The sequence below is a fragment of the Cupressus sempervirens genome, chromosome 7, assembly GCF_028749045.1.
Source record: "Cupressus sempervirens isolate cs-2001-9-10 chromosome 7, ASM2874904v1, whole genome shotgun sequence".
NCBI classification, from domain to species: Eukaryota; Viridiplantae; Streptophyta; class Pinopsida; order Cupressales; family Cupressaceae; genus Cupressus; species Cupressus sempervirens.
This window is the reverse complement of record NC_143124.1, coordinates 698,008,046-698,026,759: the sequence shown is the minus strand read 5'-3', so window position 1 is coordinate 698,026,759 and position 18,714 is coordinate 698,008,046. Positions and strand designations below refer to the sequence as shown.

The 18,714-nt window shown below is 35.2% G+C and overlaps 1 protein-coding gene across 1 annotated transcript in view; it reads right to left on the bottom strand.

The window, feature by feature from the left end:
- TIM44-2 (translocase inner membrane subunit 44-2) overlaps positions 1-18,325 on the bottom strand; it is a 39,166-nt gene extending 20,841 nt beyond the window's left edge. Inside the window, exons 1-4 of the mRNA XM_089792565.1 lie at positions 17,858-18,325; positions 17,590-17,696; positions 16,248-16,331; positions 16,007-16,082 (exon numbers count right to left, since the gene is read on the bottom strand). Of these exons, the coding sequence (XP_089648691.1) occupies positions 16,007-16,082; positions 16,248-16,331; positions 17,590-17,696; positions 17,858-17,935 (345 nt within the window). The 5' untranslated portion in view covers positions 17,936-18,325. The remainder of the gene's footprint in view (positions 1-16,006; positions 16,083-16,247; positions 16,332-17,589; positions 17,697-17,857) is intronic.
- Positions 18,326-18,714: the final 389 nt, after the last annotated feature.

The following is an 18,714-nucleotide window of genomic DNA, read 5'->3' as shown; positions in this document are numbered from 1 at the left end:
GAGGAGATCAGCCTCCAGAGAAGAATGTGGCAATTACTCCTACGTGCAAAAGTAGCTCTCTTCCAGAGACTGGAAATGTTGGAGAAAAGCACGATGACAAAGATAAGGGGAAGGAGCAAGAAAATCAATGGCTAAGCCTTCCTCCCCCATTCAAGTCATCAATTTGGATGGTGACACTAATCTTATGGATGGTCAGGAGCAAGATGTATCCCAACAAGGAGATACCTTAGCCCTTTCAGTAACTAAGGTAGATGCTTCCCCCATTGCCTCCTAGGACAAAGCAACTCCTCTAATGCCAAGGAAGCTATTCGACCCCACTGCTTTGCAATCGGTTGTCAATATACTATCTACAGAGTCATGGCTCGAGGAGACTATTGATAGAAAGAAGAGGAGATACGAGAATGCTACTCCATCAAAGGACTTGGTTACACAAGTTACCTCTTCTCAGCCATCCAAAAAGACGAAGAAACAAAAGACAATTGTAGCGTTGGCTACAGATTCCTCCACCGGTCACATGTTGATTGAAATTGCTGAGCCACAAAACGATGGGAGATTTCACGAGCTTTCAAAAGATGATTCCATGGTAAACATCCGGAAATCTACTAATGAGAAAATAGAAGACAAGCTAGAAGAGCTTAGAGCAGAAAAAGAAGTATTAAAGGCTTCGAACAAGGAGCTGGTGGAATGCATCAAGTCTACCCTTGAAGCACATCCCTAGGTTAATTTGACCCGAAGGCAGAAGAAAACAAGAACTCGTTGACAAAGTTGCAACATGAAAGGCAGTTCGGGTAGGTTGGAAGGGCATGGATAGACCTATTGAAGATTTAAGGTAACCTACTGGTGGAAAATTTGGGAAACTTGGTGCTGGATGCACACAAGCTCAGAAAAGTAACCTCAGATCATAAGAAGATTATACAAAAGGCAGCTGATGGACTAACAGAGCAATTAGCCCTTCTACAAGTAGTAATTGACATGAAGACTAATGTGGCAATTATTCACAAGATCCTCAAGACAGGCACGGAGCCATTGTTTCATTGAAAATAATCTTTAGATTTGTCATAGAAAGCTAAGGGAGGTCCGCAAATAAGTTAGGAGATGTATGCGACCAGGTGCAAAAAGTTATTGACAAATGCTTTTGCAATGAGAGAATGAGATCAAAGTTCTTGACCATTTTCAATAAGGCCATTGACCCTCTCAATTTCCAAGTGTCTAAAATCCAAGAGCTCTCAGAAGCAAATGCGATCATTATTAAAGAAACAGAGAAGTTTCAAGCCAGACTGGTCAAAATGGATGAGTTAACAGACATGCATGACTACTGGATGGTCTGAGCTAACAAAATTATCATTCCAAATGTCGAAAAGTTGAATTAGTTGTAAAAGCATATAAAGCTAAATTAGTTACCCCGAAGAAGACATAATTGTCTTTGACATTTGTCGTTCTTCTCTCTCTCCTCATTCTTTTTGTAGCCACTCTTGGCGTTTTGTTAATCTCTGTAACAGGCAAATGATTGGAGCGAGTTCTATTAATAGTATTTTTGTTCAGAGATGCTCTGCAAGGCAATCATCAGATGTAACCGGCCATTTTGAGAAGGCCTATATATGTAATCTTTCAAGAAGTTAATAAGATCGGCAAAATTTACTTTGGGCAAACCCCTATAGCTGTAACTACTATGTGAGACTCTAAGTTCATATTAGATTTTGTTGTTCGTTTAGTTTAAGTGGAATTGGTGGAATGAATGTGCTAAAAATTGAATGTGTGAATGAACTCGGTTTTATTCCCTTTATTTAATAAATGGTGTGCTTTACTCTATTCAGCATAAACATGTCTTCTATTTCTTCTACTGGTACATGCCTTTAGTCATTTCATTGCATTTGGAAGTCGGAAACTGGTCATTGGAGTGGTTGAAGAATAAATAATCTGCATATTATCAAAGCCTCAGTGAAGTTTCATAATTTGGGAATTACCTATTTCATGGTCTCTTGCTCTCTTCCTGCCATTTTAGTTATTGTTGCATGTTTCTCAACTTCCTACATTGTCGTTTTAAGTAGAGTGCATTTAGTGAGTTCTCCTCATTTTCTTCTCTGAGTTGTTTAAGAGTTTTGAGCAATTTGGTTTTTGCCTCTTCTGCTCTTGGGTTAAGAGCATTACCCCCCCCCAATAAACCACATAAACAAATTCATTGCATATCTTGCACTTATGAGCTGTACCTTTCAATTCAAGGGTCTTTGAATAGGTTACTACATCGACCCATTTTGTTGTTAACTTTGTGTTTTCCATAAGCCATAGGGCAAATAAAGAGTCAAGGTACAAACAAATGTATTAAGGAAGACAAACTGTTAACCAACAATAGGCAATTCCATTACAAAATTCTAAAAGAAATATACGTAAACAGAAGTTGAAAAGAGAAACTACCTAAACTAAGATGACCATTAAAGAAACATTACAATACTCTCCCTTAATAGTCATTGCACTAAGTTCTAACTACCCTACAGAATACATAATTTGCAAGTCTTATGGTCACAAATGCACAAAAGGCTGCCCTCTTCTAGTCATCAATGCATAAATTCCTGAATTTGCCAAACTAATGGAAATGACCAAGATAACCAAAATCCTTCCAACCTGATGTTGGGTAAGCAAAATTGTCACTCCCTATAGACAAAGACACCAAGATCAGCTTCTAAAATTGAAACTGTGGTTCTATAAAAAATGGCCAAACCCTTTTTGCTAATGAGCACTATAACCCAAAAAACTGACTACAAGAAATCACAATTTTTGTGAAGAAAAACACTGAACCCTTGATGTGATTTTGAGATCACTCAAGAAAAACTTCTTAGTGTTTGAGGAAAGTTTGAGGGAAAAAAAAAAAAGCAAACCCTCCAATTATTTTTCTTGTGGAAAATATCAAAAGGCACTCAAACAAGCAACAATAGTCGGGGTTTTTTTGGGAATTATAAAGAAACCCAAAAAGAATTTTTAAGGAGAAAATCAAAAGAACTAGACAGTTGTTTAGATGAAAAATCAATCAAAACCAAACATGATTCTTGACAAATTGATCAAAAACCAGAAGACAAAGTCAAAAAAACACAAGATTTAGGAGAAAAACAGGCAAAACCTAATATAGGTTTTGAAAAAAAAAATTAAAAAACCCAAACAGCAGCAACAGCAAGCATGTAAGAAGAAATGATTTTTTTTTGAAAAAATCGAGCAAAAAGCCAAAGCCCACGAGTGAAAATCTGGATGCAACCCACCATGACTTTTTGTGGGAAAAAATAGGAAACCCTCCATGTCCTTATGCTCATTATACAAAATTAGTTTTTTGAGGAAAAATTGTAAAACACACAAAGGAAAACCAATCCAGAAAAACCCTTGCATTGCAAAAAAAAAACACTTCCTAGTTGCTCTTATTATGATTGTTAAAGGTGCTTCACTTGAATACCAAGTAGTGGTAATTGTATACACAACAATGACACAGAGTTTACAATATATAGGCAAGTGCATTACAATGTTTCTAAAAGAAACAAATGTCAACAAAAGATGGAACTAGAAACTAACTAAACTAACTAAGATGACTATCTAATATTTTAATATAATTATCAAAGGTGCTTCACTTGTTTTAATTTTTTCTTAAAGAATAGACAATCTTCAAACCAAAATATCCAAAATATCTTGAAAAGGAGTTAGGGTTTCTTCATTTACAAAATGAAAATAATATCTCCCATTACTACAAGGAGGAAACTAGGTTTGCAGACTACTTATCAGATCATGAGATAAAGCCAACTACAACCCATTATTAGAAGGGGATCAAAATCGTGCAAACCCATGAGCACGAGCCAATCCTCACTTCAAATCTAAAGCTACCAATACAATCCTCTAACAACAAGGTTTGTGACATTACATCCCAAAATGCTACTAAGTATCACTTCCCAAACAAGTGATTCTCTCAATCAACTCTATGATCGATTCATGTTCTTTGTTTTGTTATTCGGCATTCCTGGAATCTGTGGTGTTAGTTGCTACTGTCCATTAAATGGCCTTTACTTCGACCCAATCAAGAAGGGTCTTTTTCTTCTCGAGGGAAGATGTAATAAAGGTCATTGAAGAAATAATTGGAAGGGATTTCTTAGAGAATGTTAGGTTGTCTTCAAGTGAATTCCACAATCTCTCCCATGCAAAATGTAAGGTTATCTTTAATTGAATTCCACAATCTCTTTCATTGCAATAAGCAACTTACTCACCGTTACTACAGAGAGAATATACTAAAGCTCTTGACCATTTTTGTATTTGGGACAAGCTTAAAGTGGGTCTATCAAAACCTACGACTGAAACTTGGTGAAACCTATGGCTAAAGCCAAACCTCATCAAGTTGTCTTCTCTACCTTGTGCTTGGTGTGTTTTGGAGTTTACACTCTATTAGGGTCACTGAAACTAAAATAGAGTCCGTTATCAAAGAATTGGCAGCCATCCTTCATAGTCACAAATTGCAAGCACATCACCAAATTGTTGAAGTTGTATCTTAGCCAACCTTGGAAATTTTCTCAACATTACAAATGGTCAACGTGGAAAGGCAACAAAACAATATATTTCTCAGTTTATCATGCAGCAATGTTCTAGCTAAAGGATGAATGCAGTGGCCCAAAGGCAGGCAATTCCTAATAACATTGTCTAATCAAATTTGTGCTCTCCCTTAGCAATTTTGTATTTCCTATTTTGGATTAGTATAGTGTTGATATGCGACTACACACGGTTACAATTTCACAATCAATTAGTAAGGCCTTCTTTGAAAAGGGGCAATAGAGTATAGTACAGTTATAATCAAACTTTACATTAAGAATATGTATGTAACTATTTACAATCTACATTTATTTTTCCACAAACAATGATATCAATGTTCAACAAATGGTAAGGTCAATCATATCAAAGACTCAGTTAATTTCTCTCAACTATTCTTGCCAATATGATGAAATTGAAAGCCAATGCAATAACATAAATACAACTCATAATGTGTTGATGAACAATCTCTCTAGACTAATTATGAAATATCATTTCTATTGATCCCTTTACTCCCTTGTAAAATCAAGTGTCGCTAAAAATAGGTGGTTCTATACTACAAACTTTACATTAAATGGGTGTTGAGGAGGGCTTCATTCCTCGAGATTTTTCTTTTTGCCAAAGGACGATTTGCTATATAACTTGTTCCTATTCCTTCATATGCTTCTTGTACTCAATAAAAAATGTTCCACGACTTACTCTAATGGAATGGAGACACCATTTCTACTAAGCAACCTTTGATGCCTTGTCAAGAAATGCTACACAAATTGACTTCCACCTATTTGTATGGGCTTGAATACTTGACACCACATGAATTGAAAATCCAATCGCAACCCCCTTGCCCCCACCACCTCTATCTATTGCATCTTTTCAACATATTTCCACAGGGGAGAATTTGGGTCTATTACTAACGTGGATTCAGCCCACCAAAGCTAGAAATAATTGCCATTGTAACTCACCTATGGTAACAAGTTTGACAAATAACAAATTTGAAACAATTGAAATAAATATATATAGCATAAGTTAATTAAAACAGTTAAAGCATACACCATATGTTCTTGTTAAGATTTGAAACAAAAAACATAGATAAAAACTTTGTAAGTAAATAATGTAAGGAGCCCAAGCGATATCTTGGAAAAACCCTCCTCAAAGAGGGAAACAACCCAACCTGCCAAATTTAGATACTTTATTGATTTCCTCAAATCAATATTACAAGTCTTTTGTTTTCATCACATCCTATTCTTCATAACAGGCACGCATATATCAAATATGAATAAAAACAATAATAAGTAGTTGCAAGTAGCTCTTCATGCAATGAAGCTCTGCAAAGAGTATATAATCTAACACCAACTATATACTCTCAAAAAAACATACAACATTATATCGTTGCTCAAACCATTAAGCATACAAAATGAACTCACAAAATGATTATAAGCTATTATGAAATATAGCTAAATGGATAATCACATGAATTCATATTTTTACCACAATATCTTTCACACACAACGATCTCTAAGCAACAAATTGCACACAACAATCTGTCTATTCAATAATCTTTGTGTTGAAGATCACACCCCAAAAATATTACTGTCACAAACTTCTTTTCATGTCACACACATTTTTCAACTGCAAAAATGAAAAAACCAAAAATTGAATGATACTCGAACATTTGAGGAAGCCTATCGTGGTGAGCTCAAGAGTTGATAGTCATTGCTGTGATGCCGCTATGAATTCTCGAACATGCATATGTGAATGGGATAAATAACCACATGGTGATCCTTGTCAAATGCCACAACGAAGCTAATAAAATCAAATTGATGATACTGCCACATAATAAAATAACGAGGACAATACAAATGATAAGCTGTGAACAAGGTGTTGATAGAAAATATAAATGTCATCAATGAAGGACATACTTCCAACAACAAGGAAGATTTCAGGTGTATGCTCATGCTGAACAAAAATCATTCAAGAAGACTTGCAAACTGTAACCAAGAGATGTTTGGAGTTAGAAGACAACAACAACACTAAACCAAATGACAAGCGGAAGCAAAGACGAAAGAGGAGTCTCAGGTAGAAGACTATCTCACAGCTACATCATTCAACACTCCCTCTTAGCAAGAAAGAGTTCTTCAAACTCTTCTCAAAAAAAGTGAAGGTAGCTGCAATCAAATATATTGTCAATGCGAAATTTTATCACAGATTTAAGATTGTTATCTGAATATAACAATAATCAGCATAGTTACTCTTATAGAGTAAATCATAAAAATAATGTCAAGAAATCTCACTCATGACTTTCATCATGCTTACTAGCAGAGGATAAGTCAAGAGATTCCACCTCAAACTTCTCTTACAGAGAAGAACTCATTAACAAGGTATTGCACCTCGAGCTTCTCTCTCACAGAAGAACTCGTTAACAAGAGATTGCATCTCGAACTTCTCTCTTAGAAGAACTCATTAATCAAGGGATTGCACCTCATACTTCTCTCTCAAAGAAGAGCTGATTAAGAATGCAAAGGATTATCAAAGCTAAGTTTCCTTCTCAACAAGGGAATCATTTTACATCGTACCAAGCTTATCTCTGAAATAGTAGAGCTTCACTCTCGAAAGTGGTTTGGTAAGAATATCTGCAATCCACTCTTATGTACAATTGTACTTAAGTTTGATAGCTTGCCTTTGAACCATCTCCCTTAAGTGATGGTATTTAATTTCCACATGCTTTGTCTTATCATGAAATATTAGGTTAATTGGGAGCTTCACACAACTTCGATTGTCGCAAAGGATTACAAGTAGGTCCAAGGACTATCCAAATAAATCTTCAATTAACTTACGAGGCCACATAGCTTCTTTTGCAGCTATACATGCTGCAACATATTTTGCTTCAGCAGTACTCTGGGCCACACAATATTGCTTCCTGTTGTGCAAAGAAACCATGGCTGATCCTAGATTGAAACAACATCTTTAAGTACTTTTCTTGTCCAGAATACACCGTGTTTCCTTCTCAACAAGGGAATCATTTTCCATTGTACCAAGCTTATCTAAGAAGTAACAGAACTTCACTCTCAGAAGTAATTTGGTAAGAATATTTGCAATCTTCTCTTATGTACAATTGTACTTAAGTTTGATAGCTTGCCTTTAAACCATCTCCCTTAAGTAATGGTATTTAATTTCCACATGCTTTGTCTTATCATGAAATACTGGATTAATTGGAAGCTTCACACAACTTCGATTGTCACACAGGATTACGGGTAAGTCCAACGACTATCCAAATAAATCTTCAATTAACTTACGAGGCCACATAGCTTCTTTTGCAGCTATACATGCTACAACATATTTTGCTTCAGCAGTACTCTGAGCCACACAAGATTGCTTCCTGTTGTGCAAAGAAACCATGACTGATCCTAGATTGAAACAACATCTTTAAGTACTTTTCTTGTCTAGAACACACCCTGTCCAATCTGAATCAAAGAAGTCTTGTAAGTTCAACACAACATTTGAAGAGTAGTTTAGTCCAATTGTACCACGAGCATATCTCAATATATGTTTGGTTGTCACGAGATGAATTTGTTTTGGTTCACACATAAACTGACTCAGCATAACATATATCAGGTCTTGTTTTAACCAAATAAATTAAGGAACCAATAAGTTGTATATACATGGTAAGGTAAACTAAATCTGATGCAGTTGCATCTTTGTGTAAGTTTTCAAATTAGCTTTTATAGGAGTAAACATAGAGTTACACTCGAGCATTCTGAATCTCTTCAATATATAAATGTGCGTGTGTGTGTGTGTAAGTTGTATAACCAAATAAATTAAGGAACCAATAAGTTTTCAAATTAGCTTTTATAGGAGTAAACATAGAGTTACACTCGAGCATTCTGGATCTCTTCAATATGTGTGTGTGTGTGTGTGTGTGTGTGTGTGTTATTTTCTTTCGTCTTTCATGTGTGTGTGTGTGTTTTTCTTTCGTCTTTCATGTGTGTGTGTGTGTGTGTGTGTTATTTTCTTTTGCTTAAGATAATTTCATTTGATCTTTTTCAAACTTATAGACCAAGAAAATAATGTATAACATCTTTCATTTCAAATTTTGAAGTTCTCTCTACAAACTTGACAATGAGATCATCTTCACCAATAAGAAACAAATCATCAACATAAAGGACTAGAATCAACACCTTCTTATTATTTACCTTGAAGTATAAATTTGGATCAGCGTCATCCTTATTGAAACCCAAGCTAAGAAGATAGTTATCAATTTGCTCATACGGTGCACAAGGAACTTGCTTAAGACCATACAGAGCCTTCTTCAATATGCAAATGTGAGGATTGTTCATTGTGAACTTCCTCTTCTATCCCTCTGTTTAAAAAAATTGTTTCTACATCCATTTGATGAAGTTTTCAGCCCTTTACTATTGCGATAGCACAAACTGATCTGATAGAAGAGTAACGAGCAACAAGAGGAAAAGGTTCTTCGTAGTCTATCCCTTTGAGAAAAACCTCTAGCAACGAACCTGCCTTTATTTTCTCTATACTGCCATCAGCAGCATGTTTAATTTTAAATAACCACCTAGAAGAAACTACTGATTTATCTTTTGTTCTCGGAACCATATCCCATACATCATTTTTAATGATAAGACTAATACTCTTCCATCATAACATCTTTCCAAACTTGCTGATTTGTCGCTTCTTCAACACCGGAAGGTTCAGAGGCAATAATGTGGCTCATTAATGCTACATAACCAGCATACTTATGAGGCCTTTTGCTTCCTTTGAAGGTGCCACAAGGAGCTGCAAATGCTTCAGCTTCTTCCACAATGTCCTTGGCCCACAATGGCCTCTTCTTGATGACTGAAGAAGTACTAGAACCTGCTGAACTATCCATTGGATCAGCTGAATCATTTAAATCTGCATTCTCCCTCTAAATCTCAGAGGGTGGAGATGGATCGGCCATTACTGTATCTTGAGGAAGCTTAACTTCTTCAATGTTAGACTCGTTTAAAGGCATGCAAGCTACAACTTTGTCAAAAGTAACATCCCTACTTAATTCAATTTGTTTTTGACCTGGAATATAAATCCTAAAAGATTAAGAAGAATCACTATATCCAACAAAGGTACATTTCTTTTTTTAAGGTTCTAATCTCGATCTTTTCTCTTTTGGAATATGAATATAAACTGGGCATCCAAAAAATCTGAAGTAACTGACATTTGGCTTGATACCTATAAACGCTTCTTTAGAGGTCATGAAGTTAAGAACTTGATGAGGACTACGATTTTGAATATGAACTCCGGTTCTCGAGCCTTAGCCCATAGAAAGGTTTGAACTTTGAAGGCTTTGATCATGAATCATTGCCTTTATTGCCTCAAATATTGTCATGTCCTTTCTTTCAGCTACACCATTTTGCTGAGGATTATAGGGAACAGAAAACTTCCTATTAATCCCAACTTCAATACAATAGTCTGGAAATATACCATAAACATATTCACCTCCATTATCAGACCTTACGATCTTAATTTTCTCGTTAGATAAATTGTTAGATAAATTTTCAACAAGTGCTTTGAATTTCTCGAACCAAGACAACACCTCATTAGACTCCTTAGACTTAAGAAAGTAAATCCAGCACTTACAAAAATAATCATATATGAATGTAAATAATACCAAAAACCACTAAGAGAAAAATCTTACATTGACCCACATTTATCTGAATGTATTAAATCTAGAGTATCTTTAGTTCTACCTTCACTACTATGAAAAGTGCTCTTGATATTCTTACCCAGAGCTCATCCTTTGCAAATCCCTTCATCAGCTTTGGAAGACCAACTATAACCTTTTCCATAGTTGATAAAGTTCTGAAAACTAGATGACCAAACCTCTCGTGCCAAAGTTCATTTGTGTCTGAAGTAATGAGTGTAAGAGCATGCATAGGACAGGTTGAAAGCTTGTAGAGACTATCACAGCGAACTCCAATTTCACAAGCTGATTGGATACTGTAGTTCTTTTTCCACACCAAGCCCTTGCCACCAGCAAAAGCAACATCATATCCTTTGCCTTCTAGAGCTGATATGGAAATCAGGATCCTCATTATGCCAAGTGCAACTAGTACATCATTAAGATGAAGAGGGATCCCAGAATCTAAATTGAATTTAAATTGAATTAAGTAGAACCAACACCCTTCACTGATAACTTTGCATCATCACCAATTATGACTTCAAGATGAGAATCATTTTCCTTCGAATTAATAAAATGTTCATTAAAGCCACTGATATGACGAGATGCACCAGTGTCAATCAACCATGTATCGTTATTTGTAGCAATATTACTAGAAAGTGCGGAAATAATTAAGAATCCCTCAGAATTTCAACCTTAATCTTTTTTAGGAGAAGTGTTTTCAACAACTGTTGAGTTGCTTGAGTCTTTGGCCTAGTATAACAATCTCTCACAATGTACTCATACTTGTCACACCTAAAACACTGAATTTTAGAATAATCCATTTTCCCTCTTTTGGAGTCAAGGGTAGATTCAAAGTTTTTTTTATCTCTGAACCTCTTGAAAATCCCTTTCTTCCCTTTCTCTTTTGAAGTATGAGTCGCAAGAACATCATCAACTTCATGATGATTTCTACAACCATTTCCTCTTGCTTCTAAATTGTATTCATCTTGAATAAAATCTGCCCTTAACCTGTCAAATTTTGGAAGCTCATCTCTCCCGCTAATGCCATGTGAATAAAGGATTCCTAAGAATGGAGAAGTTCATTCATAGCAAGCATTACAAGATCTTTTCTGAGAAAAATTTCACCAAATGCAGATGAGTTGATGCTTCAATTTTGTAATTTTCATAAAGCATGTAACTACAGAATCTCTCTTTTCCATTTTCACATGGTGCAGTTGACACCTTAAGGCGAGAACTCTACTAGTATTACTAAACTCATACAAATCCTTAAGATTCTTGAACATTTCTTTGGCTAATTCCGATTTTGAAACGACTAGAATTAAATGATCTTTGACAGAATCAATCATGATCTTTTTCGCCATAATCTTGTTCTTCTTCCAGTGATTTCTTTCAACTTCATCAGATGACTCTGTATCATCAGAGTTCACATAATCCAACAGATCATTCTCTTCAAGAGCACTGAGAACCTTGGGCTTTCAAGAAGCAAAATTAGAGGAATCATCTAACCTATCTTCAACTTTGAGCCCGTTCACCATGCTTCAAAAACAGGAAATAATTAGACAAAATAGACACAAGAGGCACAGATTAAGAATGATTTTTGGTTCAGGATCGAATTTCTCCAGACCTGCTCTGATACTAAGTTAAATTTGAAACAGCAAACATAGATAAAACTTGAAGTAAACAATGCAAGGAGCTCAAGAGAAATCCTGGGGAAAACCCTCTTCAAAGAGGGAAACAACATAGCCTGCCAAATTTAGATACTTTATTGATTTCATCAAATCAATAACTACAAGTCTTTTGCTTTCAGCACATCCTATTGTTCATAACAGACACACATATATCAGAGATGAATAAAAAAACAATAAGTAGCTGCATGTAGCTTTTCACAAAATGAAACTCTGCAAAGAGCTTATAATCTAACACCAACTACAAACTCTCAGAAAACATACAAGATTATATCATTGCTCAAACCATTCAGCATACAAAAATGAACTCACAAAATTATCATACACTATTATGACATATAGCTCAATGGATAGTCATAGAATACACCAATAATAAGAATTCGTATTTTTTACTGCAATATCTTTCACATACGATGATCTCTGAGCAACAAATTACACACGACAATCAGCGTATTCAATAATCTGTGTTGAAGATCACACCCTAGAAATATTACTGTCCCAGACCTCTTTTCATGTCACACGCACTTCTCAAGTGCAAAAAAGAATAAACCAAAAACTGAATGATACACAAACATTTGAGGAAGCCTACTGCAGTGAGCTCAAGAATCGATGGTTACACTATACGATGCCATCATGAATTCCCAAACATGCATATATGAACTTTCTGCCAGCAAGAATAAAATAACTACATGGTGATCCTAGTCAGATGCCACAATGAAGATACCACAACATAATAAAATAAAATAGACAAAACAAATGTAAAGTTGGGAATGGAGGTGCTCAGAGAAAATATAAATGTCGTCAGTGAAGGAGGGGACTTCCAACAACATGAATGATTTCAGGCGTATACTCATGCTGAACAAAAAATCATCCAAACATAGAAGACTTGCAAAACTGTAACCAAAGAGATGTTTGGAACTACAAGACAGCAACACCAAACCGAATGACAAGCTGAAGCAAAGACCAAAGAAGATTCTCAGGTAGAAGAACTATCTCGCAGCTACACAATTCAACAGTTTTAATAAGAATAAATGTAACATAAAATTCCAAACTAAACTTTCCCTGGTAGATGACACAGAGAATACCTTCCCCCTAAGGTAGGAAAGACTAACAAATACTTTAAGAAGGCCCAACTAAATGGGAAGAACCTAAAACAAATGTTTGAATAAAGTGGTAATTATAATTGCAATAACTTGGCAGTATCCTTCAGGTTTTCATCACCATAACCCTATAATTCAGATTGCCATCCCTTGATAACATGTCTACTCTAGCATAATACAAAATCTATCATTACTATAAATCATCTATCAAAGTACCCATTGTCAACCAATTTTAATGCCTTGGGAAAGGCCTTGATACAATACTTTTCTTCTTATTATGGTATTCCTTGGAAGGAAGATTGAATAATCGTTCCACAAAACTCACACTGGTGCACATAAGTTTATATAAAAAAAAGAAAATAATTTATTGGATTCCTACAGTCTATTCAGGAGAGACTCTATGGTACAATAAAGATCTTTATTTGGAGAAAAGGGAATTATTTTTAGCAAGGCAAATAATATCATCTACAATGCACCATCCTTATGTTCCTATGTTTTGCATCTTGGGTGGGTGGGAAAGAAGACAAGTATCAACAGAAAACAGCAAAATTTAGGTCATGGATGTTTGTCATGCCTCTAATTCTCATCTTAATATAGAAAAGGTTCAAACATGCAACTTAAAGACAAAAAAAATAAAACATATCTTGGTTCAAACATACAAATTGAGATATAAACAAAAAAAAAATCCTGGTGCAAACATGCAACTTAAGATGATATCAGAGTAGAGCAGCGGAAGTTGAATCGTGAGAGCTTCAAGACGGTGCAGACTGCAGAGTCCAATGCCCTTTTTGGAAATTGTCTTAAACACTACAGTACCTGGATCTGAACCAGATTTCAAACCAGGTTTGGATCACACCTAGATCAGAAATGGATCACAGTATATCTGAGTATGCCATGCCTGATTAGAACTCTGTCCTTACAAAACAATCCGCAGCCTGCAATAACCACAGCCTATATTCATATTAAACTTAGACGATGTCATATGGGAAGCCAACTAGACTCAAGGAAGATGACCGGCCAGTTTAAGTATCTACAATTATTCTGACCAAGGATAAAAATAATAGCAATCCATATAGAGGCAGACATAATCTAGTTATTACGTTGACCTCTATTAATGGCAGTGATTTTCTTATGGAGCCCAATTGAGATGAATATTCAGGCAGTGATGGTATTAACAGTTAAATAATGCCACTCACATGGACAGTGATTCCATCAGAAAACAAGTAATAGTTAAATAAAGCAGCAATTCATCAATTGAAACAAAACAAGGATGTTTTTAGCATTGGATGAAAAGGTGTGACTCTTAAAAAGGAAATGGTGGTATGAAGAGATGCAACTCATCCAAATTGAAGGTATAAAAAGAGGAACACTTCATCCAAGGAAGGATGAAGAGATGCAAATCATCCAAATTTAAGGTATATAAAGAGGAACACTTCATCCAAGGAAAGTAACTACAAAGGATGATGCTAAGCAAGAAAATAATTACAAATCAGATATTTATAGCAACAATTAGATCAAATATAAATCCATGCATATAATATAATTATAGGCATATTTTAAATATTTGTGCTAAAGTAAACACTGGCAGCAATTAATGATCTTTGTAAGCAATCTAAATGTTTCCATTTATTAAATTGCTATAAATCATAAAGAATTCATTTTATAGTCTATTTGGAATTTAAAGAAACAAATTGATAATCGGAAGGATGGCCAGCCTTACTGGTTCTCGAGACCCAAGTAAGCAACCACGAGATGAATGTTATGCTTGTGGGCCAAGGGGAACTCCGTGAGCCCTTCGCCTTAGATATCATAGGGTTCATCAAGTACGCCACCCTAACATAAATGGTATGTTTGTGGGCCAATGGGCCTCATGTTCCCTTGGGCTTTAGGTCTCATCAAGTACGCCACCCTGAGACAATTGTTATGCTTGTGGGCAAAGGGAATCCACCTTGGGGTATGGGAATCCACCTTGGAATGGCTAATGCGTCAATTAGATTACAATAGTAGAATGTTACATGGCTTTATGATGTATAGTATATACTACTGATTAGAGAAAAATACATGTTATATTGATTTATGATTCAATGTCAATTTCCAAGTGGCTTATATTGTGTGTGGCATGTAACCCAAGATTGATTCTTTTAAAAGGTTTTTCGGTTGATAAATTAATACTCTTAACTACGTTACATTTCTTATTTTTAGTTGGAATTGTGATGTCTGGGCAATAAATAAGAATAAAACCCCAAAGGAAACATTACAAAGGGCTGCGGACAAAGAATGGTAATTTACCATAGAAATTTTTGAACTAATCTAAATTTTGAGTTTTCATCAGAGGTTTACTCAACTTCACATCACTGATCACACTAATTGCTACAAGTACTTAACAGAAGCAATAAAAACAATTCTACAACTCAAAGTTTCAAATATTGGTCTATACAACCGGAAGCAATCAGCATTTATGTCACTAAAAAAGAATGCAATTGTTGTATTAAAAACTTTATTGAGATTCATCTTCCACTCATTTTGGCCGCATAAGAATTATACATTATAGGTACAAACAGAATGTTTAAAAGAAGCCATTTCGACTCTTTCCTTCAAAAATAAGCTCAAATATTTTCACCCAGCAATCACTAAGTAAAGTAAGCATACTAAATGATAAGCGTTGTCTAGGTAATCACAATGGCAAGATATAAATAGAGTGATCCAACTGCTAACACACATCTTCTCCATCAGAAAATATCACAAACATGCATTCAGCTTTCTCAGGGGGCTTCTACTTTTGGAAACTGAACCTTGCCAACTGAAATTCAAACTAATAATATATAAATCCAACAATGCCCAATTTTGAAATTTGAACTAGCACAGACAAAAAACAATAAAAGCTCTTCAATATACAAATGCAATTCAGGAAAAAAATGCTTATCGAATTCTTCTGATCAATGGTTATCGTTCCTCCTTAAAGTGCAAACTGGGATGAGTTCACTTGTAGACAGACACCAATGTCTAACCTGTTTTGCCTTAGTCTCTGCCTCCGTTCGTACAGCGCCAGCATGCTTGTATAAATGCTCTGTTGTCTGCTTCGTTCTGCATGCGGCATGGTGCCATCGCTTCCAAAATCAGGGCCTCCTTTTGAAGTATCTCTGTGCCTTGACATATACAGTATGTCTCAGCCTATCATGGAAAGTTAAAATCTACGGACACTATACTACCTACTTGACCTCAGAAAGGAGAAACTGTTGTTTAATTTACCTAGTTTTCAGATCCTCTGTGATTGACTTAATCTCAACTGCTTTTTCTTTAAGCTCCTTAATTGATTTTTGAAGCTCTGGATTGCTGCAAAAAAAAAAATCCCAATTAAAGACTGAATTGAAATCCAAAACCTCAATCCAACAAGAGAGTAGCTAGTAATATGTATTACAAATTATATTATGTTGTTACAATGATTCTATAAAAAGAAATTGCATTTAAAAAATGGAAAAGTGTGAAAACCCACCCACACACATTGATGTATCTATGCACTAGAGTATATAACATACACGACAGACAAGTAATGTCATAGCAATTTGCACAACATTCAATTAGTAGTTTTAATTAATAAAACCAAACATCCATTGCTGGAATACAACGGCAAAATATGTAATTTAGCCTATTTATGTAGATACCATTGAAAAGCGATCTCGCGCATAATTTTGCTCCAAACAGCTGTTACAAGGAATCAACTTTGCGAATATGCAATCACCAAAATAATAACTAAATGAAACGTAACCTCCTTTTCTTGATATATTTCTCTTTTCAAATCTCATTAGTTTCTCATTTTGAACACATAGGTGAGTCTCGTTAATTTCCCATTTGAAGACATGGTTGAGTCTAATTAATTTCCTATTTGAATACATAGTTGAGTCTCATAAAATAAAACTCCCACTTTCATATTGAGTTTTACGATAAGGAACCAGACAAAAAAACCTTAATGGATTTATATTTCTCTTTTCCAATCTCCTCAATTTCCCATTTCAAGACATGATTGAGCCTTCTGAAATAAAACTTCCACATTCTTCTCAACTTTGATATTAAAATTTTATGTAAAGGGGCCAGACAAAACAACCTTAGTGAATTAGGAAATTGTTAAATGCAGGGGACTTCGAGTTCTAAAATAGTAGAGAGTGCACCGGTGTAATTTGGAAACAAATGATAAGGATCGATTGAAATTTTATTTCGCCAGCAGACTTTTCGAGGATGTCTTTCCGGTGGGATTGCAAATTTCTCCCACCAGTTTCATAATTATTTTGTTCACATAACGATGGTAGAGTGCATTGAATTTTTTGGATTTCCACATCTTCGGTGAACAATTTTATGTTAGTATTGCTAAAATATTAAGCAAATCATAGAATGACCATTTTAAAATAATATATTAGCATTAACTGCTTCTATTTAATATATAGGACCACCTGATTGTAAAAGATTCCTGAATTTCTCAGCAGCCTCCACTAAGAAATTTTAGATAACCCTCTGCCACACCGTAGCGTTCGACTTAAAAAAAATACTAAAAACAAAAAGACTGCAGCAGAGGAGAGAGAGAGCAAAGCAAACGAACCTTTCAACTTCTCCCTTAAATCGCTTCGAGAACTCGCTGAAAATGCTCATATGACGAGAGCTCAAACGGCTTTGATTGTGAAACACCAAATTTCGATTATTTGCATCCTGAAGATGGTCTATAAACATTAAAATGCAGCGCTTGAAAATAAAACGCCAAGCTCTCTTTGCACAATTTTTTCAGCAAAAACAACGAAATTCATCTCTTACAAACTACAAGACATGTCAGCAATATAAAACACAATCAGACATATAGATAACTCGCACACCTGTTGCCATGAGCGACATAAAGAAAAAATTTGCCTGGATGACTGGTTAAAATCGCGACCTAACATTCTGCATGCCATTTTTCACAGCCTTCAATGATTTTGCTTTTAAAGAATAATAAATTAAGTTAGACGATTTCAGATTGCCCGCGAGGAAACAAGCTGAGAAGAGAGGAAATATGAGTTAGGGTTTGAATGGAGGAGTGCAACATTGGCTGCCGTGTGCAGAAAAACAAAGGGTTTTCCTATACTAAACACTTCTTCAGCGGCAGATGAGCTTCTCTCATAGCCTCCGCATATACTTTGGAAGAAGTTTACGTTTTGGTAGAAATTAGAACAAGCATTCGGGAAGCTTTTTCCCTTCGCAAGGGTCTTCCTTTCGCCCTAAACTACGGTATATGGATTTCTCTCTAGGGTTTTTGGGAGTTCCTTTGTCATTAGTATGATTTATTGAATGAAGGATTTTAATAACAATCGTGAGGTCACACCACTCTAGGGGATTATCTTAAACAAAGACACAAAGCGTGTAGTTCCTGTCGTCATCTATTTTGAATTGGAGGCTATAGTGTTGAGGTGAAATAACTTGTTCATTTTGCTAGTTATTATTGTTTGATTTTCTTGTATTTGTTTGATTTGACTAAGTGAATGAGGCAATAAGACTCCAGAATTAACTTTTCCTACTACAAAATACAATAGTTGATTTGTCATATTTTTAGAATCAAATTTCTTTAGAACAATTTTGAAGGTCTTAATTCTAGATAACTTTGGACAACTTGAGAGTTGAATAAAAATTTATAAATCAATAGAACAATTCAGAAGATATTTTACAATAATGATTCATTGCTATTTGGAGGAGCGTT